A 23474-nucleotide genomic window follows, 5' to 3' on the forward strand; every position below is an offset into this window, starting at 1 on the left:
ATGGATGGGGGCGGGAGCTGCTGCTTGGCTCTCTTGTTCCTGGTGGGGCTCTGCTGAGGGCGTTGGCAGATGTGAGGGTGGCAGGGGGATGGGTCCCTGCGAGGGGCGTGTGGGGCCCAACCTGCCCTGGGTCCCTGACATGGGGGCGCGTGACCCCTGCTGGCCGCTGGAGTCACCCTGGTCCCTTCCCTCCCGCACAGAGCCCCCCTGCACCTCGGCGGAGCTCTGCCAGGAGCGGGTGGACTCCCGGGTGGAGGAAGGGGCCATCTATGACATCGAAGAGCAGCTCCACACCCGGGACACGGTAGGAACCTTCTCCACACGGGGGGGACCCGAGATTGTCCGGCCCCTTCCCAGCACGTCCCCCCCCCCTCCGGGAGGGGCTTGTCCCTGGGGATCCCCCTGGGGCCCCTTCTCCTGCATGACCTGGACCCCCCAAGCTGGGGGCTCTTGTCATGCACCAGCTGGGCCCCCACAAGCCTGAGGCAGCAGTTGGGGGGGGGAGTGTGGGTGCTTGGACAACCGGCAGCTCCCACCTCCACTCCTGGGAGACCTGAGCCCTGCAGCTGTCCGTGGGGGGCAGGCAGGCCCCAGGCTCACAGACTCTCTCTGGGGTGCAGAGCCCAGCCGCCCTGCAGCGGTTCCTCTTGGCCATCCCCCTCGCCTGCCTCGCCGCCCTCCAAAGGGGCGAGGACACCCTGGCGCCGCGCTGCTGCAAGGACACCATGATGGCCAGGATCGTTGTAAGCGAGTCGCGGCGGCCGGGAGGAGGGAAGGGGATACGTGGGGTGGACAGGGGTCTGCCTGGGCCATGGCGGCGGGTGGGGGTGCTGGAAACGGGATGGGTGGAGCCAGGAGGGCTGGAGGTGGACATGGGGAGGGCGGGTGGGGATGCTGGAGGAGGGAGGGACACAGAAATGGGGCAGGTCTGGGGTGCCGGACAGGAAGGGGGATTCGGGACAGGGAGGGGTCTCCCCGGGCCATGGGGGGCTGGAAGGGAGCCGAGCGGGCTGCTGGGGATGCGCCTGGGGAGCAGGGATGAGGAGGTTCAGAGGCTGGTCACCAGGGCAGTGAGGGGCAGGAGACGGCCTGGGGACAAGGATTGAGCTGGTCCCGGTTTGGGAGGGGGGTGCTGGGAGGGGCCCTGTGTCGGGCAGGGGGGCTACAGGGCAGCGGGAGGCAGTGGGGTTGGATCCTGCTGGGTGGGGGCGCTGGCCGCGTGAGCGTCTCTTGGGGGCCCAGCCTCACACGCCCCTTTGTCTCCTTGGGTCTCCCAGGAGATCATGGAGGACTCGCCCCCCCCGCTGGTCTTGGCCGACTGCCTCAACGCCGCCTGCAGCCTCAGGTACCGACCCCCCCCCCCCCGCCGACTCCCCCCAGAGCAGATCCCCTGGCCAGGGAGTGGGAAAGTCTCTGTCTCCTGCTGCTGAATTAACAGCCTCTGCCCCTCTCTCCTGCCAGCACCTTGCAGCCTCCCCTGCGGGCCCAGCTCCTGAGCCCCCTGCTGACGGCGGCCGTGGGACAGACTGTGTCTGGGGACTGGCAGCAGGAGCCCATCCACACGCAGGTACGTCCCTCCGGGCCCTGCTCCCGGGCTGGGCTGGAGCTCCAGAGAGGAGTGTGGGGGGGGCAGAGGGAGGGAAGAAGCTGCAGGTTTGGATCCTTCCCTCCAGGGTTCCCGTTGCTCTCCCGGGGGGCCCGTCCCTTCCATGCCCAGCCTGGGCTCCTCCCTGCTCTGCGAGGCGGCTCAGACCCTGCTCAAGGCTGCACCCCGGAGCCAGCGGGTGGCCTGGATCCCCCAACCCCCCTCTGACCCAGGGCTCCCCCTTGTCTTGCAGCAGTTCATCCGGGCCCTTCCCTACGACCTCCAGGCCCTACTGGCGAGCCTCCTCGCCGAGTCCCCAGACACCGCCCGGCTGCAGCTCATAATGGAGGTGAGCCCCGTGGGGGGGACGGGGCCATTGTCCCTGCTTCCTCGGGGGGGGGCCGAGAGAGGAGCAGTGTCAGTGGCTGGGGGGGGCACAGTCCGAGAGGAGCCCCAGGCTCTGCCCAGAACCGGCACCTCCCTACGGGTCCTGACCTGCCTCTTTCCCCCCCAGCACCTGAGCCCGTGGCTGGAGTCCCGCCTGCCCCAGGAGCGAGCCAGGGCCCTTGGCAGCACCACGGCCCTGCTGGGAGTCGCCACCACCCTCCCGGGGTTTGACGTAAGTGACCTCGGAGCCGGGGGGTCTGGGGCTGCAGGGCGCGGGGCTGGGAGCGTCCCCGGGAGGCAGAGGCAGGGCCGGGAATGGGCCGGGAATGGGCCGCGTTCTCCTTTCCCCGGGGAGGGGCGACCCTGGGCCCTTCAGGGGGGCTCTTGAGGGACTGGGCCTGGGGACTGGGGAGTGGCCGTCAGTGGATCCCCTTGTTCCACCCCCGGAGTGACCCTTCAGTCGGGGCCATTGCTCTGGGTTGTCTCCTCGCAAGGCCGGCTCCGCCCCGCCCCGCCCCGCCCCGGGAGGTGTCTCTGTCCGTCCCCCGAGCTCAGACCCGCCTCGGCGGCCGTTTGCATGGGACGTGCAGCCCCAGGATGCTGAGGGACCCCCCCTCTTCTCTCCCCTCAGAACTCCGCCGACTGGCCGAGGATGGGTCACCACGTGGCCCAGCTGGGCCTTTTTATTTCGGACCCATCCGAAGACGTCAGCCGGCTGGCCCGGGAGGGGGTGCACAGCCTGTATCAACTCCTCCTGCACCACAGGGGTAAGGAACCCAGCCGGGACCTGGGCCCCAGGGACACCCTGAGGGTGCCGGCGGCGGGGGGAGGGGACCCAGCCCTTTTCCCCCAGACTGGCCCAAGGGGGGATGCGTCCCTCTGTGTTCCCCTTCTGCCCCCTGTGCCCCTCCATTTGCCCAGGGATGCCTGCAGGGACCCGTGGGAGGGGAAGGGCTCAGACCTGCCAGCAGAATGACCCTGTTGTGTCTCTTGCAGGCCTCAACATCCACCAGGCAGAGGACCTGTGGTGCAGACACTACTACAAAGAAAGATGGGTCCTGGCTCACAGCAACAGCGTGAGGGTGGGAGAGGTAAGGACGCGCTGCCAGGGCAGGGCAGGGCTCGGGGGTGGGGCTGGCTGGGGCCCTCGTGGGGGTAGGAGGGTCTTGGGGGCAGGAGGAAGCTGTGACCTGGGGCAGGGGTTGGGGTGCCGGGTGAGGAGAGCGTCTGGGTGCAGGGTCTGGAAGGGAGTTTGGGGGAGGAGGAAGCTGTTTTAGCCCCAGGAGTTGGGGCCGGGCTCTGGGCCGTCAGCTGAAACCTCCTGTGCTCTTGATTCCAGGTCTTTGGGCAGCTCTTCTCAGCAGAGCAGGAGAATTGCTTTTTGGACAAGGCTCTGCTCGCTGCCCGCTCCCCCCTGCGGCGCCCCAGCCAGGCCGGGCTGGTCCTGGCCCACGCCCTGCATGGGCAGGCCCATCAGCTCCTGGAATACATGGTGAGCAGCCGGAGCAGATCAGGAGAGTGGGGCAGGGCCAGGGTCTCCTTCCCATCCCCTCAGGGAGTCCCCCGCCCCTTTCCTCAGGCTGCCCCCACCCCACGTCCCTGCTGGCAGAATCCCTCCTGCCCCTGCGAGCGTCCCTGGGGGTGGGGGAGGCTCTGAACACAGAAACTGTCCTAGGAGGCGGGAGGGGGCCGAGGTGTCAGGAGCTCTGGGGGGGGGGGGGGGGTCAGGAGCTCACCCTGCGGGCCTGACGGGGGTGACCAGAGAGCAGGGGGAGGAGGGTGGAAATGCTGGGGGGCCAGTTCCCCTGAGTCCCCAGGGATGAATGTGACGGATTCTGCTTCCCTTGCAGCAGGAAGACACCCAGTGAGAGCAGCAAGAGCTGAGGAGCCAGCAGCTGCGTCCCCCTCCCCCCAACCCTCCCAATTGTATTGAATTGTATTTACGTTCTCATTAAACAATGTTTCAAAAAACATTTGGATCAGGCTTGGTCAATAATTTGTAATGGGGGGGCCATTTTGGCAACTGATCAAGGGCCACATTTCTACCGAGGGCTTTGGGGTCTGGGACGGGGCGGTTGGGTGCAGAAGGGAGCTTAGGGGTGGAGCCTGGGTGCAGGGGGGGGGGTATGATCTGGGGCGGTGGATATTGGTGCAGGGTCCTGGAGGGGGTATGGGCGCAGAAGAGGACTCTGGCCTGGGGGAGGGGCTCTAGAGGGGTGCAGGGTCAGGGAGGGAGCTGTGACCTGGGTGAAGGGGGAGCAGAAGGTTTGGGGGAGGGGGTGCGGGTGCCAGAGAGGAGTCTGGCCTGGGGGAGGGGTGTCGGGGGGGTGCAGGGTCAGGGAGGGAGGTGTGACCTGGGTGAAGGGGGAGCAGAGGGTTTGGGGGAGGGGGTGCGGGTGCCAGAGAGGAGTCTGGCCTGGGGGAGGGGTGTCGGGGGGTGCAGGGTCAGGGAGGGAGCTGTGATCTGAGGGAATGGGGGACGCAGGTTCAGGTGGTCGCCTGGGACAGGCAGTCGGGGAGGGGACGTGGGCGCCAGGGGCAGGCTCTGGCTGCGGAGGTGCCTACCTAGGCAGCTGCGTATGGGGGAGCCCGACTGTCACCTGAGGGGATGGGGGAGCTCAATTTTCAACTGTGGGGAATGGAGGAAATACTGTGGAGTGGAGGGAGCTAGATGGGGGGGGCTGAATTGTTCCCGGAGGGGAGATCTCCCTGGCTTGGGGGGGGGGGTTGTTTCCAGCAAAGCCCTCACATAAGAGGGGGACAGACGGGGGGAGGGAGAGGACGGGGATGGGCAGGGCAGGTGGAAATGGGGAGGGGCAGGAGAAGGGAAGGGGGAGGAGATGGAGGAGAGCAGGGGATAGGAGTGGGGGCGGGGATGAGGAGCAGGACAGAGGCAGGGCAGTGGTGGTGATGGCTGAGCGATGAGAACAGCTCGCAGGGAGCTTAAAGCCAGCAGATGCTTTTCGGCAGAGTTGCCATTTGCCCTGGCGGCTTTGCCAGAATAGCTGTGCCAGCGGGGGGGGGGGAGGGGCTTTTGCCACACACCCAAGCCAAGCCAGCTGTGGCGGCAAAGCCTTGTGATGTAACCTAAGCCCTTGGCAAGGTCGGGATCAACCTGCTCTGACAATTTCTCGGACCGGCGGGATGAGAAACAAGGATCGTGCAGGGAGATGGGGATGACTAGGAAGCGAATCCAGGTGTGGGGGGAATATCCTGGGTTGGAGGGTCAGTCGATACCCCCGCCTGCCACTGTCTGCCGGGGCTCTGCCCGCAAGATGGAACCAACAGCTGAGTTTGCTTTTCTGCCCCGTCGTGGGCACAAAAGGCCCAGAGCAGCCTCCTGCTATCTTGGAGGAAAGGGGCCAAAGTTCAGGAAGCAGGTGCCAGGCTGGGCTGGAATCCGCGAGCGCCGCTTTTGCTTTGCCCTTCCTGGAAGCTGGGCTGCAGGTGAGTGGCGGTTTCATCTCTGCTCTTGGGGTGTTTCTTGTGGGTTCCGAGTGTGGATCTGAGAGGGGCTGCGCAGGGGCAGTGTCATGAACGTGCTGTAAGCGTTACAGCCCCTTCTGCGCAGGCTGGCTCCAGCCTCCCATCTGTCTCCAAGCCCTGGGGGAGAGGCGGGAGGCCAGCAGCATGGCCTAGTGGAGGGGGCAGGGGGTTGTAAGAACTCCCGGGTTCTAATCTAATGCCACCTAGTGACTAAGGCACAGAGTTGTGTGTTAGACCCTTGCTCCGCAATTCTGCGCTCACTCTCGCGCTGGTGACCTTGGAGAGGCCTTTCAGGTCTCCCTTTCCCTGTCCATCAAAGGCACGCAAGTGCGATGTAATGCCCTGGAGCAAGTGCTTTGGGACGTGTCGCACAAGTATACCTGGCTCACAAGCGTGTCAGCACAGCTGTGTAAAAGCGTGACAAGGGCTTTGAGATCGATGCCGAAGGCTTGTGAGGCTGTGGCTGGCCAAGTGACAGGGAAATGAAAGGTCGGAGTTTGGACAGTTAGAATTTATGGTAATACACTGAGACGAAGCACTTTGGGCATATAAACGATAATGTCTTTCCAAGTGCGTTAGTTCAAGCCGTGTCCTAGGAGCCAAGAGGTGAGACAAACATGCTTGGTCCTGTCTCGGTGCAGGGGTGGACTAGATCAGTGCTTCTCGACCAGTGGTACGAGTCCCCTTAAAGGTACTCAAGAGATGTCTGGGGGACACGTCAACACAACTGAAATTTGGAAAAACTGAATTTTAGTTTTCAGTTTGACAGCGCTTTATTCTTTTTGTACCTTTTACACCCAAAAATGCCATCGCCCGCCCGGCTACGATGCAGTTGTTTAAACAAATGTGTTGCAACGGTAGAAAAAAATTGTGTGTGTCTGAAAACTGTAGGTACTGGGGGTACTTACACATTTTTTTTTAAAGGGGGTACATTATAAAAAAAGTTTGCGAAACACTGGAGCTATCATGGTCCCTTCCACTCAGACTTTTCTATGATTCTGTGACAGGGCTGGGCGATAATTTTCAGAAGGGGGCCACTTAATGGATTTTGGTATGGGGTCATAGGCCGGCTCCACCCACAGAAGGGGCGGAGCCTGAGGCAGAAGGGGCGGTGTTGTGGACTAGCCCACCCTCAGAGTTCTCCGTGGCTGAGGCTTTCAATTAAAAGCACAGAAAAGAGCTCACAGCTTTGCCACTACTGGCAGCTGTCCAGCGTGGCTACAGCTTTTTAAAGGGCTCGTGGCTCCTGCCCCTGCTGTAACCATGAGCCGTGAATCATTTAAAATCGGATCCTGCTGCCTGAGTCACCACTTAGAATTCGGCGGCATGGGCAGCAGGATCTAAACACAAAGTGGCCAGATCACAGTGTTAGGTGGGTTGCATCTTACCCAGCCCTGTTCTCTGAGCTGGTTTCGAAACCTCCGTGTCCTCCTTGTGGTCTGACAGCTGCAGATTTACTGCCTGTCTCTCCTCTCATGGCCCAGCCTAGCCGCAGCTAATGGACTAACTCAGGTTAGCATCACCTGCCCTGTCTTGGTGACTCTTCACAGCTGAACGGCCTATAAGGCATCGTGCTGGTCTTCTGATCTCTTGGTGACTCCTCTGCCTTCTGTTTATTTCTTTCTCCCTAGCTGGCTGATTGAGTCAAGCCCTGTCAGTGCCCCTGTCAGTGCGTGAAGGCCCCAGGAATTACGAGTGCGATGGTCTCCCATGCCCAAGGTAGTCGGCTGGCTAGTAATGGATGGGCTGCTTGGTTATCAGGTTAGGCTGCACAAGCCAGGTCTATGGGACCCTATGGCCAGCTGGCACCTGGTTCACAGCTGTACTAATCTGAAAATGGCTGGAGGACACCACCATCATTAGGCTCAAGAGTTACAGCACTCACTCTTCTTGGAGCTACTTGTCCGAGGCAGGCAGCACAGCTTAGCAGCTCATTGGGACGTCTCCTTTCTGTTGTGAGATCTGGGCACTTTAGAATGGCTATAGCAATTGAAAGCAAAGGCGCACAGCTATAGGGATGGGGGTTTCCAGCTTTATTCACCTAGGTGGCTGATTCCAGGAAGCAAGGGTGTGTGTGTGTGTGGGGGGGGGGGGGGGGGGAGTCCTGTACAGAGGGTTCCCTGGCCCCTCTGCTTCCATGGCTGTGCAACTGCCACCAGGTGGATTAGAACCTGGGACTTTTGGAGCTTAGGGCAGGAGCTGCTACAGCTTGAGTTATAAGTCAGTTGCCTCTCAGCATAGGCTGAAGAGCGCCCTTGTAATAATTGCTTGCTGGAAGTGGTCTCAGTGCCACTCCATAGGATAGTGACCCACATCAGGTGGGTGGGTTACAGCTGCAGGCCTGCTCCCAGCATGCGGATCTGCTCTCTGGGCGGCGTCTATAACTCTGTGGCTGCAGCCCTGCTCCCAGGACTGGATCTGCTCTCTGCCCATTGGCGTGCGCAGCACATTTCATTAGGGTGTGCACCCAAAGAATGTTTTTAAATGTACTCTTTGACCCCCATTAGCCACGCCTCTGGAGGTAACACTTTCAGGGCAATATGGACACATGACCAGAAATAAAAGGTGTCATGTGACCTCCCCCCCCCCAAGGACTTTTCCCACCATCCACTTACCAATAGGGATTAGTTTGGCCCTCACCAAACCCCCCCCGTGCAACGATCCTGCAATTGCATTAACCCAATGTGTGTGACATTAACTTGGGGGGTGGAGAGGCTGGGGGAAGTGTTCCCTCTAAGAGTTTCCTCCCATGAGCACAATACATTTTGTGTTGTGCACCAGTACTGAGTGTGGCTTGTTTGGATGTGTCAGTGTGGCACCCAAGTTATTCATAAATATCTTATGAACCACTTACCTGTCCCCTCTGCTGCCCTGTCTCCTTCCCTTCCTCCATCAGCTCCCCTGGTGCCTGCTTCCCCCCAATCCCTCACCCACCTCTGCTGTCCTGACTCCTGCCCTTCTCACGGCCCTCGGCCTTCCCGAGACCTGCCCCCTCCAGCAGCCTTTCTCTCTCCCCCTGTGCCCACTCCTCCAGTAGCCCCACTCTGACCATGTGAGCTACCCCTCCTCATCCCCTCTTCTAACACCTCCCTCTACACACCTGCCCTGCCTCTCTCCTCTGCTGCTGGTCCCTCCCCTGCAGGTGTCTGCCCTTCTGCTTCACCCCCCGGACTCCCTGGCACCTGCACCTTCCCTTACCCTTGCACCCTCTTGGTGCCTCCCCCTTCCCTCACTGCCCCTACCCACTTTGCCCACTCCCTCACCACCCTCTGCCCCCGTTCCCCTCATGCCCCTGTGCCTTTACACGTGCCTTGCTCCATCTCCGCCTTCCTCATGCCCACCCCTTCTTTCAAGCCTTCTCCCAGCACCTCCCCTTCTCCCCTCTAGCCCCCAAAGCCCTTCCCCTCTCCTCTCCTAGCATCATCCTGTCCCCCCCCCCCACTGACACCTCCCCTCCTGTCCTTTTCCTCATTGTCTCCACTTGGCCCCTGGGCATTTGTCTCTCTCCTACACCCTGTCCCTTGGTGCCTTCCCCTTTCATCTCCTGACCTGCCCCCCTCCCCTCAGCACAAGCCCTTTCCTCTCTGACCCTTACCCCCTATTTTTCCCTCCTCTTCCAGCAGCCGCCAGCTGGTCTGTAACAGAGTTCTAGGGTCGCCCTGACTGTGTCACCCTTCTGGTGCTCCCCCTACTCTGTCTGTCTTAGGTTTCTCAGCCCCCTTTTGGGCCACAAACCCCCACCCCGCAGTCTCAGGTTCCCAAAGTTCCGGCAGTCCCCATCACTTGGTGCCTGCGCTGGGTCTGACTCGTAGGGTTGCGAGGTAGACCCTCTCCCCAAAAAACGGACACACTTGATCCTGGGCAGGGGGGAGGGAGGAAGAGGGACTGGCTGGGGGGGGGGTCAGGAACTGGCTGGAAGGAAGAGGGGATGGGAAGCAGCTCTGGGGGGGAAGGGCCAGATCCTGACCCTGGCCCCCGCTTCTCCCTCCCCGAGGCCAGTCATGCTGCCCCTGACCCCCCCTTCCTCCCTGAGGCCAGTCGCACTGCCCCCGATCCTGACCCCGGCCTCCCCTTCTCCCTCCCCGAGGCCAGTCATGCTGCCTCTGACCCCCTTCCTCCCTGAGGCCAGTCGCACTGCCCCCGATCCTGACCCCGGCCTCCCCTTCTCCCTCCCCGAGGCCAGCCCTGCTCCCCAGCTCAGTGCGGGCCCCTGCTCTCTCCTTAGCTCAGTCCCACTCTGCCGACCCTGGCTCCCTCCTGGCTCCCTGCTCTGCCAGTCAGGCTGAACTGGGACTTTAGCCTCTCCCCGTTGTTCCTGGGGACTGTCAGTCTCAGGATCTTGATTTCTCATTTCCCCTGCCTTTCACTGAGTTTCAGTAAGGAGCTAGCAGCAATAATGCCTCTACTTTTTCCCCCACTCCTGTGCGGAATACATTTTGTTATGTGCACCAAGGCATGCACGGATGTGCACTGTTACGTCACGTGGAGTGTCACAGCATGGGAAGAAATCAGTGGAAATACAGAGAGCTTGAGTAGTTGCAAGTGTCCATTTTATTGCATAGCACGGAGCTAGCTAGAAAAAACCCAAACCAGCTGGGCTGACCCCCAGTGACCTAACGCAGTTACTATAACAACAAGATCTATGTCTACACCCAGTACACCACATGCACCACCACTAGAAACACATGCTACCGGCTAGCAAACTGGGCAGCATTTGAATATCTCCTGGCTGGCCGCCCAAGAGCTCAGCTTGCAGGGAACACTGGCTAACCGTCCCCTTCCACCTGGAGAAGGGAGAGACAGGAAAGCAGCAACAGAGCATCTGCCTGGGGGAAGCCCGAATCCCATGCAGGAGTGGAGCCCTGTTCCTTGTTCCAGGCCCTTGCTAGAGTCCCCTCCCGTAGCTGCAGCTATTGCCGGCAGTTTTAAAAGCGGACTTACGCTGGCCCTGCAACCCGAGCGACTCTGTCAGTGGGTGCTTATCACTCCATCACCTCGAGCTGTTTAACCAGCTTGTTTAACCAAGGAGGGAGGGAAAGGGAAACCTTTGGCCATTTGAGGGTTGCGTGCCAATGGAGGGAAAGGGGATGGATAAAAAGGGGCTGAGCACACGGTACTGCCTCTTTTTAAACCCAGGCCCAAAGATGTCCTGGAATTCTGGGCCACTGGCCTGAAGGAGATGGTCAAACTGCCTGGCAGCTGGACTTTTGGAGTCTTGTTATTCCTGGGCTCCTGGTAGCGATGGCTCCCATTCCAGGGGATTCCTGCCAGGTAGTTTACCTCAGACAGCAGCTTTTATTCCCCCGTGTCACTTCTCCCAGTATCTGAGACTTTGGTCATGGGGATCAAGCATTTAACATGATTCCAAGAGGAACCGGATGGTTCATCTAGCGAGCCAGGCTCACCGATATTTGAGTAGTTAATAAAAATCCCTAGTTGCTGTGTGTAGGTCTAAAAAGGGAAGGTTAGTATCATTAGTCTTATTTTACAGACAGGGAATAACCTCTCCAACCTGTGGGAGAGGCAGGAATAGAACCCAGGTTTCCTGATACCACAGTCAGGGCTTTGTTACCAGGCTACATCCTGTACTAGAAAGGATGGGCCTGAAGCATGGGCCTGGTGTAAGGCCTGAGGCCTGAACCAAAGTAAGCAAGAGTTAGCTGAAGAGAAACAGGCAGATCGTGTCAAAAGCAGACGGTTGCCTGAAAGTCTTGGGACCCTAACTGTCTTGCCTGGAAAGGTTGAAACCATAGACAAAAGGTCCTAGAAAGTCTCCAGGAATGCTAGAGAAGCAGAAAGCGAGTTGACAGGAGGCCAGGAAAGAAAATGGAAACAGAATTTGGGGTTTTGAATTGGAATTGGAAGCAGTGATGTGCCTGTTGTGTGATCATGCCTGGAAGATGTGAATTAAGCCAGGAACCTGGGCAAGCAGAATCCAGTGACTTTCTTGGCTAGGGAAAGACTAAATCTTGGAACAAGAGAGATGTGAGTAGAACAGGGAATTTTTAGTCAGACGCTACTAGGTTATTTTCTTTATTTTTTTAGTTTGTTGGACTTCTTTTTGCTAAGCACATGTAACTATCCCCCTTTACCCTGGAACTCTTCAAACTGAATCCCAGGGAAGCGATTTTCTGTGTTTTAATCTTTCTTTTTTCAGTTTCTTTGTAACACCTAGCAACCAAGTAGATACGCTGGAGGGCAGTAGATATGCTGGAGGGCAGGGATAGGGTCCAGAGTGACCTAGACAGATTAGAGGATTGGGCCAAAAGAAATCTGATGAGGTTCAACAAGGACAAGTGCAGAGTCCTGCACTTGGGATGGAAGAATCCCGAGCATTGTTACAGGCTGGGGACCGACTGGCTAAGTAGCAGTTCAGCAGAAAAGGACCTGGGGGTTACAGTGGATGAGAAGCTGGATATGAGTCAACAGTGTGACCTTGTAGCCAAGAAACCTAATGGCATATTAGGGTGCATTAGGAGGAGCATTGCCAGCAGATCCAGAGAAGTGATTATTCCCCTTCATTCGGCTCTGGTGAGGCCACATCTGGCGTATTGTGTCCAGTTCTGGGGCCCCCACTATAGAAAGGATGTGGACGCATTGGAGAGGGTCCAGCGGAGGGCGACCAAAATGATTAGGGGGCTGGAGCGCATGACCTATGAGGAGAGACTGAGGGATTTGGGTTTGTTTAGTCTGCAGAAGAGAAGAGCGAGGGGGGATTTGATAGCAGCCTTCAACTTCCTGAAGAGAGGTTCCAAAGAGGATGGAGAGAGGCTGTTCACAGTAGTGACGGATGGCAGAACAAGGAGAAATGGTCTCAAGTTACAATGGGGAAGGTCTAGGTTGGATATTAGGAAAAACTATTTCACTAGGAGGGTAGGGAAACACTGAGATGGGTTCCCTAGGGAGGTGGTGGAATCTGCATCCCTAGAGGTTTTTAAGTCTTGGCTTGACAAAGCCCTGGATGGGTTGATTTAGTTGGGATAGGTCCTGCCTTGGGCAGGGGCTGGACTTGATGACTCCTGAGGTCTCTTCCAGCTCTATGGTTCTATGATTCTAAGTAATGTTTCACCAAGTGTATTTGTTTTGTTAATAGACGTCACATTTTTAAAACCATGATCTGATTCCTGCATCCTAGAGGGCGGAAGGTTCTGTATGCACGTGCCTAAGACAGCAAGCCATACTTCTAGGAGAAATTACAGGTTTTCAAGCTCTCTCTGGAGGGAGTGTCAAGGACAAGGAAGGTACCCCACAGGAGGGAATTCTGAAATGCGCCTGTCTGGTTCTCAAAGGGGTTTGTGTATTTGGATGATGACAGCAACACCAACACAAGCCTCCAGTGGCAGGGTATTTTAAAGTCTCTTGTGGGCCCCCACCTTCTGCACTTGGAGTGCCAGAGTGGGAAACAGCCTTGACATGACCCCTCTCCAATTTATCAACATCCATCTGGAATTCTGGTCACCACAGCTGGGCACAGAACTCCAGCAGCAGAAGTTCAAGTGCCGAATAAAGAGGCTAAGTCGGTTCCCCACTCTGGCACTTGGAGTGCAGAAGGTGTGGGCCCAAAAGAGACCTTAAAATACCGTGTCTCTATGGGCTTCTGCTTCAAAACTCCCCAAGGTCACAGATTCCCTGAGCTTAGGAGGGTTGCTGCCTCTACCCAAGTGGAAAAAAACTTTTTCTTCTTGAACGCAGGAAGAAGTCACTTGGGAACGTATTCCAGAAGGGTACCCCAAACTCTTTTACACAAGAGCCAAAAGAAATCTTATGAGGTTCAACAAGGACAAGTGCAGAGTCCTGCACTTGGGACAGAAGAATCCCAAGCATTGTTACAGGCCTGGGACCAACCAGCTAAGTAGTAGTTCTGCAGAAAAGGACCTGGGGGTTACAGTGGATGAGAAGCTGGATATGAGTCAACAGTGTGCCCTTGTAGCCAAGAAGGCTAATGGCATATTAGGTTGCATTAGGAGGAGCATTGCCAGCAGATCCAGAGATGTCATTATTCCCTTTTATTTAGCACTTGGAAAGAAAAAAAGAAAAATGAAAACAAACTGTAATTTCTGATAGCTGTCCTCTTAGTCTTAGGCAGGTATACACAGACCTCCTATTACTTTCCAGGATACAAAATCAGATCATAGCCTTAAAATAGGTGATTATATTAAGAAAACAAAAAGGTATTCATTTGTAAAGCTGACTTGGCTGCTAGGAGTTATAGCGCAACTGAGAAAAGAACAGATTAAAACACAGACAATTGCATCCCTGGGATTCAGTTTAAAGTTATAGTGGGGAGAGGAGGGGATATGGATTTAGCACAGAGGAGTTTAACCAAACAACAAAACAAAAAAATAACCTGATCGCATCTAAATAAACATTCTCTATCTACTCAAGTATCCACACTTCCAAGGTCCAGTCCAATTCTAGGCCCAGGTATTCTTTTTTTTAGGCATGATGTCCCTGCCCAGTTCAATTCATCCCCCCCCCTCATCCCCTTCCACAGCTCCAGGATTAAACTCACAAAGAAAAACAGCAGACAGATTCCCTTTTAATGCAGATCTGAACTCTTTCTTCTCACTGGTGCTCCTGGCTCCCTGCCAACACTTTCTAGCTAGCTAGGTTTAACCCTTTAGTCACTGAATACTGGGATGTTCAGAAAAGAACAGTGGGCCTCCCATCCATCACAGAAGCGAGACAGCCTCTTTACTCCTGCTCAAGCGTTTCCTGTTTATACATCCCAGAATTACAATAGCTTTTTAAGCCCCAACGCCACAATGGGAGCTCATGTTCTGCTGATTACCCACCATGATCTCTACATCTCTTTTCCCCGCCCTGCAAGTCTGGCCCACAGAACCATGGGAAGTGGCATAGGCTAGCCTGGGCCAGGGCAAAGGAACACGAGGGCCTTTCTCTTCTCCATCTCTCCCTCTGCATCACACAGCAGGGCGCAGGAGTGCCAGGGGGCTCTGTGGACGCTGTTTGGCTTAATGCCAGCGAAAGCAGGGTCTACAGGAGTACTTACGGGCTCCTAGTGTTAAGAGCTGTGATGTGGTTGCCTCAGCAGCGTGGCTCAGTGCTTCTGTTCTTGGAGCTCTGGTGTTATCAGTGGTCAGTGCAGGTAACGCAGCCTGCTCCTGCTGCAGATCTCGCTGTTATGCACAAAGACCGACCACAGGCACCGTCTGGTGACAGAGGCACTTGGCCAGGTTTATAGCTGTGTAGTCACAGATCTAGTGCCCTGGATTTGCGGTTACACGTGCACCAACTCATGAGTGCCCCAGGACGAGGAGCAATTCAGTCAGTAAGTCTCTGTTGTCCCTTCGGCCATGCAAAGGGGGTAAGGCCAGGCACCCCAATATTTATAGCCTAAAATAAACTTGTCTGGTTTCGGACATTTGTTTGCTCCCTCCCCTTGTACCTAGTACCTTGAACCGAAAAATATTAGAAGAGACACTGTTGAGCATCCACTGCGGATGCGCTCGGTGAGGCTAATCTTCGTGTTTTACCTCATCTCCGTTGCAGGGTTCCAGACCAAGGAGGATATCTACTGCCTCGCTTTAGCGAAGGCCCTGTACACTGTGCCCACGCCAGTGACTGCTGGGTTTTATGCACCATGGGGACATTGCAAAAACCTGCTCTTACACAAAATCAAGGGTGAGTACTGCCCCGGGGAACGTAAGACGGGGAAGGAACCTTGTGGGGATGGGGATTAGTGGATGACAACAATCTCCAAAGAGCCAGAGCCACCCGTACTCATTTGCCGATTATGCAATCGCATAGGGGACCTGAAAATTTGGAGCAGCACTGGGTTTTCATGTCCACTCCACCCACCTGCCTCTTCCTATCCATGGTCTGTGGCTCTGCTTCCTCCAGCAGCAGAAGTTCTAGAAGATCTAGTTAATTTACAAGTGACAAAGTCTGCTCGAGCTACTGGCAGAACATCGACGACATGGTAATGAAGCCATTTAACAGGCATTTGCCAACCTCTGCTAAATGTTTGCTGAATTTACTGTGAGAGTCGACAGGACCTTAGTTTAAAATGTGTTTGTTTATTAGTGTGTGGATGAGGGTTATAAAATCACATCGCTAAAAATTCAACATCCATCTGGGCTGCTGTTGGGCAGATGGGCACCAGTTTAATAGTACGGCGTAGGATCCCATCAATCCTAAGGATGGCTTTGCCAAGAGCTACCCATTCTTGATTGCTTCCCAGAAGGGAGGGATTCTGAAGCTGGAAGACCCTTCAGGAGGAGAGATTTAAGGCACTGCCAGGTACCTAACATATCTTCCTCTTTTATCTCAGAGAACATGGAAAACGAATCGAAGAAGAAAGACCAGGAGGAATTTCAGCGGACGCAGAAGATGCAGCGTGACAACACTGGCCGGGATCTACTCAAGCTCCTGTTACTCATGATCTTCTACCGGCCGGTCCTGACGGAGCAGCAGAAGTGGAGAAGGAACGTGAAACACGTCTTCATCCATTTCAGCGCCTGGGAGTACGCGGGCTGCGACCAGCTCTGGGCAGGCTTCATTACCACACTGTGCGACGGCATCGAAAGCCACTTTGGTCTCCTACCCATGAGCATTTACAGGACCATAGACAGGAAATGTAGCATCATCGAAAGACCAGGGGATCAGGAATGGGTTAGCAAGAAGTTCCTCTTCCTCCCGCTGTGGGTGGCTGTGATCCTTTTGATCATGGTAGCTATTGGGGTGGGTGGTCTCCTCCTAGTGTTTGGGATCCCCATCGGGGATGCCTCGGGAGACGCCATAGCTGTCGTGGAAGGCATTGGGGTGACGGCTGTCAGCGTCTCTGCAGCAGCTGCCATACGGCTCACTATCACAGTGGTACGAAACATTATCGTCACCCAGAAGAGCCAGCTGGAGAGACAGATGAACCAGACGGCTCTCAGCGCACAGCTGGGCTTCATGAGCTGCGTGAAAAGCGAAGTCAGGACAATCACTGGGTTCCTGCAGTACATGGAGATCTTCCAGCGGCGGAAGCTGCGGGTGGTGCTGGAGATCACCCACTTGGATACATGCAGCCCTGACAAGGTGGTGGGCGTCCTTGATGCCATGAACATCCTCCTCTCAGACGATGACGCCCCTTTCATCTCCATCCTGGCTGTTGACTCCAGCATCATTGTCGACTGCGTGGAAAGCTCCAAGTATATGAGAGGTATGGCCAACAACGGCTACGAGTTCTTAAACCGCATCGTCATCCTGCCCTTCTCTGTCCCTCGGATGGACTGCGACACCAAGCGGAGGCTGATCAGGAATATCATTGCGCGCAAGGAGCAGCTAGAGGCAGAGGTCGGCTTCCGGCAGGATGGCAAGATGGAAGCCAGCTCTGACTTCCTCAACATCTCTCGCTACCATTCGGCCAACCACGATGCCCAGAATCCAGTTGCAGAGGACAGCCAGATACCTCTCATGGTTGGAACCCCAGCGCTGGGAACCGGCAGCTGCGGGAAAGGTATCCGAGCCAAAGACCTCATTCAAGATGCTTTCGACTACCTCCTGGATGACGCCTTGAAGGAATTCATGACAGACAACGTGGTGCAGATGCGGCGCATCGTGAACACCGTCACCATCACCATCAGGCTGCTGGCGAGTAACATCCCCAAGGATGAAGTGTGTCCGAAGAAGGTGGTGGAATGGGTGCTCCTTGCCAACCAGTGGCCGTGCCGTCTGAGCTGGCTCTTGCAGTGCATTGAGGATGAGGAGCAGAGGAGCCGAATGGGCAGCTGCCATGGAAGCCCACTCCGCCCCGACATGTCTCTGTGGGAGGTCTACGAGAAGTACATGGAAGAGCTGGACATGCTGAAAGGCCAGATGGAAAAGCTGCTGGAACTGGACCAGGATCCCGAGCTGTTCCACACTTTCCTGTGCGGCAGGTTTCGGATGGAGGAGGCCCTCTTCTACCTCCCCTTCACGGTCAATTTGGACCCATCCCTGAAAAGACAGATGGAGCTGCAACGTGGCAGCCACAGACTGAAACGGACAAAGAAATTCGACAAGCTCAGCACCTGCACTCTGCTGGGTATGACGGTGGAGGATGTCTGCCGAGAGGTGGGTCACCCTTGGGTTTCCTTCCTTCTAGCAGGGCCAGCTGTCGATAGAATGTCCATGCCTCTTCATCGCAAGAAGCATGTCATTCATGTGACAGCAGCTGCCCACAGATGATGGCTACAGGCAGAGCCATCTTTGCAAATCGTGGGGCCCTGAATAATTGAGGGCCCTTCTGCAGGATTGCCTGGGCCTTTTCCCCTCATGCAGCTTCTGCTGGAGGTCTGGTCGTTCCTACTACCTCCCTGCCCCAAGCAGGGCTCAGGAACTAGAGCAGAGTTGCAGATCCTCTCTGCTTGCTAGCTTGCTGCTGCTGCTGATTTGAACCCCGTAGCAGATTTGAACCTAGGCCCTCTAGGAGTGTGTCTAAACTACATGGCTCCGTCGACGGAGCCATGTAGATGAGGCTGATCGGCAGAGGGAAATGAAGCCGCGATTTAAATAATCGTGGCTTCATTTAAATTTAAATGGCTGCCGCGCTCTGCCGACCAGCTGATGATCAGCTGTTTGTCGGCAGATCGGGGCAGTCTGGACGCTTCCCCGTCGATGTGAAAGCCCTTTGTCGACCTCCCCGGTAAACCTCATCCCACGAGGCATCAGGGGGAGGTCGACAAAGGGCTTTCATGTCGACGGGAGCGTCCACACTGCCCCGATCTGCCGACAAACAGCTGATCATCAGCTGGTCGGCAGAGCGCGGCAGCCATTTAAATTTAAATGAAGCCGCGATTATTTAAATCGTGGCTTCATTTCCCTCTGCCGATCAGCCTCATCTACATGGCTCCATCGACGGAGCCATGTAGTTTAGACACACCCCTAGAGGCCTCGACAGCTGGAGCCATGAAGGCAGCTGGCTCCCAGCTTAGGATGTAGAGCTCCCTTGTTCTTATCTCTGGCTGTAAGAGGTCCAATTGCCACACGAAGGGACAGTGAACCACACACACTAGGTGTGTGGATTACACTGCCAGCTGAGAGGAGCACGTGGGGGAGGGCGAAGAGAAAAGCCCTGCAGCAGACAGGACACAGCGTCCCCAGAGACGAACCGGCAGAGGCATAGCCTCAGACATACAAGAACACATGGCTGCTGCATTGGGGAACTCAAAAATTTGGTGCCCAAATTTTCCGGTGCCCTATGCAGCTACATATTTCCCATGGGCCTAGGGACAGCCCTGACTATGGGCCCCAGAGCTGGGAGAAAACTGTCCCACATAACTGGTGCATAACTGGAGGGAGAGGAGCGAGAACTAGTGGGGGTAGGATGTTGAGGGGAACAGGCGGTGTGGGATGGGGGCTTTCGGGGAAGGCACAGTGTGGGTTTGAGGCCTCAGGAGTAGGGGGGGCACATGAGGGGGAATGGGCAGAGTGAGGATGAGGGGGAAAGGGTGATGTAGGGGGCAAGGCCACAGTCCGGGTTCTGCTAGTTCCCCCACTTTCTGCTGCTCCTGACTCTTGGTTTGCACAAAAAATTTCTGCTTGGAACAACTCGGTTCCTTGCAGCTCTTTCCTCCAACCCCGAAGCCATTGGCTGGCTCTCCCCGGGTTCATCCTTTACGCTCTGAAGTGACTTGGGTCGGTTTTAAGACTGGGAGACCCGTAGCTGTCTGTTATGCACTCCAGAGAGAAGCGAGGCAAAAACATAAATACTCTTGCTGGAGGCCTGCAGCGTAATACCCCTTATCCAGAATAACACACAAGAACCCTGAGGCTATGTCTACACTGCTAGCTTTTGCCTGCAGAGAGCATGCTAATGAGTGCCAAGAAGTTTCTAATGAGTGCTTCATTAGCATACTCTCTGCCTGCAAAGGCCTGCAGTGTAGATATAGCCTTAGGTCGAGAGGCCCAACTCCACCCCCGTCAGGCTGACTGCATGCTTCCCTCCAGCCTACAAGCAGGGTCAGGAAACCTTCCCTCTTCATTTCAACACACCCCTCCAGTGGTCCCTGCATTGCTAGCTTTTGCCTGCAGAGAGCATGCTATTTCCCCTGCCGTGCCAACTTGCTCAGCGGTGCCCCTAGCAGAATCCAAGCACACGGCAGTGGGGTGTGCCGGGTACCATACCTGGCCCCACAGCCGGCCGGCCCGCCTTGTTTGCTAGAATCTGAGCAAGCCCAGACAGGTTCCTCTCGGGAGCTATAGCGGACCCTTCCTAAAAACGTGTTTGGCGACCTGTTCAGTAGATGCACGGCACTAACGGGTGCTCCCACTTCTCTTCCAGATGGACACAATCGGCTTGAAGGAGGAAAACGTCCCGCTGTACAAACAGAGGCTCAGGGACCATAATCTCAATGGGCGCGCGCTGGTCTACAGTGACAACACTGAAATCAAAGAGGCCCTGCACATGAGTCTTGGCGAATGGACCCTCTTTAGCATCCATTTCCTTGGAGTGTTTCCCCCGGCGAATTTGGCCTCTTCTGTGGTGTCCCCCGTCCCGTTCCACGTCAGGCCAGAGGCTCTGAAGAACATGGTTGCCTTAAGAGAGACTGTGGCGAGAGGGAGCAAGCTCTCTCTGAACAGCTCCAGGGAAGATCTTTGGGAAAAGAGATAACTCTGAATCCTGAACACAGAGGTGAAAGTGCCCTGGTGCGCAGCTCCAGCAAGAACTGCAAAGACCTGGGCTGCAATAGGACAGTACCTGTGAGAAACTGTAAAGTTACTTTCACGGCCGCCTGTACAAAACCAGAAGCAAGATCGGGGCTTTCGCCCACAGTGTACCTCCCTGCGTCTCCAGTGACATCGCACGGCTGAATCATAGAATCCTAGAGCTGGAAGAGACCTCAGGAGTCATCAAGTCCAGCCCCCTGCCCAAGGCAGGACCAATCCCAACTCAATCATCCCAGCCAGGGCTTTGTCAAACCGAGACTTAAACACCTCTAGGGATGCAGATTCCACCACCTCCCTAGGGAACCCAGCCCAGTGCTTCCCCACCCTCCTAGGGAAATAGTTTTTCCTAAAATCCAACCTAGACCTCCCCCGCTGTAACCTGAGACCACTGTTCCGTGTTCTGCCATCCCTCACTACTGTGAACAGCCTCTCTCCATCCTCTTTGGAACCTCCCTTCAGGAAGTTGAAGGCTGCTATCAAATCCCCCCTCACTCTTTGCTTCTGCAGGCTAAACAAACCCAAATCCCCTAGTTTCTCCTCATCGGTCATGTGCTCCATACCCCGAATCATTTTGGCCAAGCTCCCCTGGACCCCCTCCAATGCGTCCCCATCCTTCCTGTAGTTGGGGGCCCAGAACTGGACACAATACTCCAGATGTGGCCTCACCAGAGCCGAATAAAGGGGAATAATCACTTCTCTGGATCTTCAGGCAATGCTCCTCCTAATGCCCCCTAATATGCCTTTAGCCTTCTTGGCTACAAGGCCACCCTGTTGACTCATCTCCGGCTTCTCATCCACTGTAACCCCCAGGTCCTTTTCTGCTGCTTAGCCAGTCGGTCCCCAGCCTGTAACAATGCTTGAAGCAATCAGATGACAAGAGAAGAATTAAGGATGCGGGGGGGTGGAGGAGGGGGGACTGTACTGGGTCTGAGGGATTTGGGGCACATTCATGTCAACGGGGCTGGTGTCACGTTGTCGGGCCCTGGGGAATGTATGGGGGGGGGTCGGCTCTAGACCCCCTCAAAGGGGCAAAGCTAAAGGTAGGAGGGACAAGGCTAGGGCCAATCAGGCCTTAGCGCCACCCACCATGCACCAGACAGAGCTCTAGGATTGATTTCATTTGCCCGGGTCTCTGGCAGTGGCGGCTGCCATAATAGTCGATACAGTGACCCAGAGGCCTGGACCCTTTTAAATCATCAGCTCCCGGGACAACTGCCCCCTTTGCCTCTCCCCCTCCCCGTCCGTGGCCCCTGTCTGTGGGGCTTCAGACCCTGGTAGTCAAAGTATTTTGGTCTGGTTAGTACAGCAGGGGACAGGGAGTTGGGACATACGGGTCCTATTCCTAGCGCTGCCACTGGCTTGCTGTGTTTTTGAACAAGCTGCTCCTCCTTTTTGGGACTCAGTTGCCTCTGTAGTAAGTTGCGGGTTGGTAACATAAAATCAGCAGGCCCGAATAAAGGCCGGTAACATAAAAACAGCAACAGGCCTGAAATCTAGGAAGCAAGACTTTGGCTCAGTGGAACCGCAGGCAGGAAAGAGAAATAGTATAAGCCAGATCAAGCATAAAGGTCCAGGCACAGGTACCAAGCACATTTATAGAATCCTAGGGCTGGAAGAGACCTCAGGAGTCAACAAAAAATCCTCATTAAAAAAAAAATTGTTTGGTGTTCCTCGGTCTTAAAAAGTTTAAGAAACACTCGTCTAGACAGTACTGGGTCCTGCCATGAGGGCAGGGGACTGGACTCGACCTCTCGAGGTCCCTTCCTGCCGGCTACATGTGGCAATGAAACGGTAACTCGAACTAAGTCCTTAGTTCGAATTAACTGTTACATCTCATTCTATAGCCGCGCGGCAGTTACTTCGGGCTAGTGGAATTTCAAAATGGCGACCGGACGGGAACATGCAAATAAAGCCTGGGCTATTTAAATCCCGGGCTTCATTTACAACTCCGCTTGCCTGCTTTGCCTACCTAGCTCAAATTAACGAGCTAATGTAGACATACCCTTATTGACTAATTGAGTAGTCGATGGAAATTCCACCAACTACTGGATTAGCTGATTAAGCGCAATTTAACATCCCTCGGTTGAGCTACCACATATGTTTTAGAAAGACATCCAATCTTTATGGCTTGTGTGTAGTTCAACGCATTAAATTCCAAGCAGGTTGCTGAAGTTTCTTTTTTTCATCGTGATTGGCAATTTGACCAGCCTTATACAGTAATGGATCTTTACCATTCCTCTGATTTCTTTTGTTCCCGATATATTTAAACATTTCCTAATTATCCTTTATGTTACTGGTTATAGATTTTTTCCCCCAATTTTAGCTTCTCCTATCAACTGTTTGCTTTTTCATAACTCGCATCCTCCCTTTTTTCCCATTTGCTTTATATTTTTTTCTTGTGGTGTTTATGACAAAAACTAAAACATAGGACATAAACTTTGAGTCCTATTTATAGTACTTTAGGTTGGTTTAATGGAAAAATGGGTTGATACAGAGTAAATTGGAGTTCAAAATATCCCTTTCTCGGGCAATTTTTCTCTCGAAAGCCTCACCTTTTTCAGCCTCCTTCCACTAACTTCTGATTTTAAATGTCTGGATTGTTAGACATGTGCTCAGGAAACCTTACCTGTCACTAAACATAGATTTTGTTTGTGTTAATTATAGATATGAATGGAGCTAGTTAATCCCTGTTGTAAGATTCCAGTGGAGCCAAAGAAAGTAAACAAGTAACTAATTTGGGTCAATCTTTCTACTTGACAGTCCCTAGGAATCTACCGTTTCAACATTTCCTGGGAACAGAAACACAAGTTAGAACAGTGATAGAAATGTAGCCGTGTTAGTCTGGTGTAGCTGAAACGAAATACAGGACTATGTAGCACTTTAAAGACTAACAAGATGGTTTATTAGATGATGAGCTTTCGTGGGCCAGACCCACTTCCTCAGATCAAATAGTGGATCTGAGGAAGTGGGTCTGGCCCACGAAAGCTCATCATCTAATAAATCATCTTGTTAGTCTTTAAAGCGCTACACAGTCCTGTATTTTGTTACAAGTTAAAACACTCATTAATTTTGGCTTCATTCAGCTTTCCCTTCGAACAAATTAAAAACATAGTTGATAAGTGGCAAAGTTGGTGCATGGGAGTGAAGGACACGTTAGCTCATTATGCCTACACAGGGGGATGTCACACTGGTCTGACCAGTTCCAAGGACAGTTGGGCTGCCATAGAAAGGGATGCAGAGCTGCTCTTCAGGAGCTCCATGGATTAGAGCTATACTGCTGTTGAAGGAATTGGGGCTCTCAAATAAAAGAAGTCCCTTGCCTTAGAATCATAGAATCCCAGGGCTGGAAGAGACCTCA

General features: G+C 54.9%; 1 protein-coding gene across 1 annotated transcript; it reads left to right on the forward strand.

Annotated features, from left to right (window-relative positions):
* The first annotated feature begins 1192 nt into the window (after positions 1 to 1192).
* LOC149523281 (maestro heat-like repeat-containing protein family member 7) lies at positions 1193 to 20647 on the forward strand. The gene is made up of 5 exons (XM_089770371.1): positions 1193 to 1345; positions 1462 to 1567; positions 1839 to 1934; positions 2100 to 2204; positions 20624 to 20647. Exons 1-5 carry the CDS (start codon positions 1284 to 1286, stop codon positions 20645 to 20647), a joined length of 393 nt encoding a protein of 130 aa, XP_089626497.1. The 5' UTR covers positions 1193 to 1283.
* Positions 20648 to 23474: the final 2827 nt, after the last annotated feature.

This window comes from Pelodiscus sinensis, chromosome 18 (genome assembly GCF_052426305.1).
Source record: "Pelodiscus sinensis isolate ZL-2025 chromosome 18, ASM5242630v1, whole genome shotgun sequence".
Taxonomy (NCBI): domain Eukaryota; kingdom Metazoa; phylum Chordata; order Testudines; family Trionychidae; genus Pelodiscus; species Pelodiscus sinensis.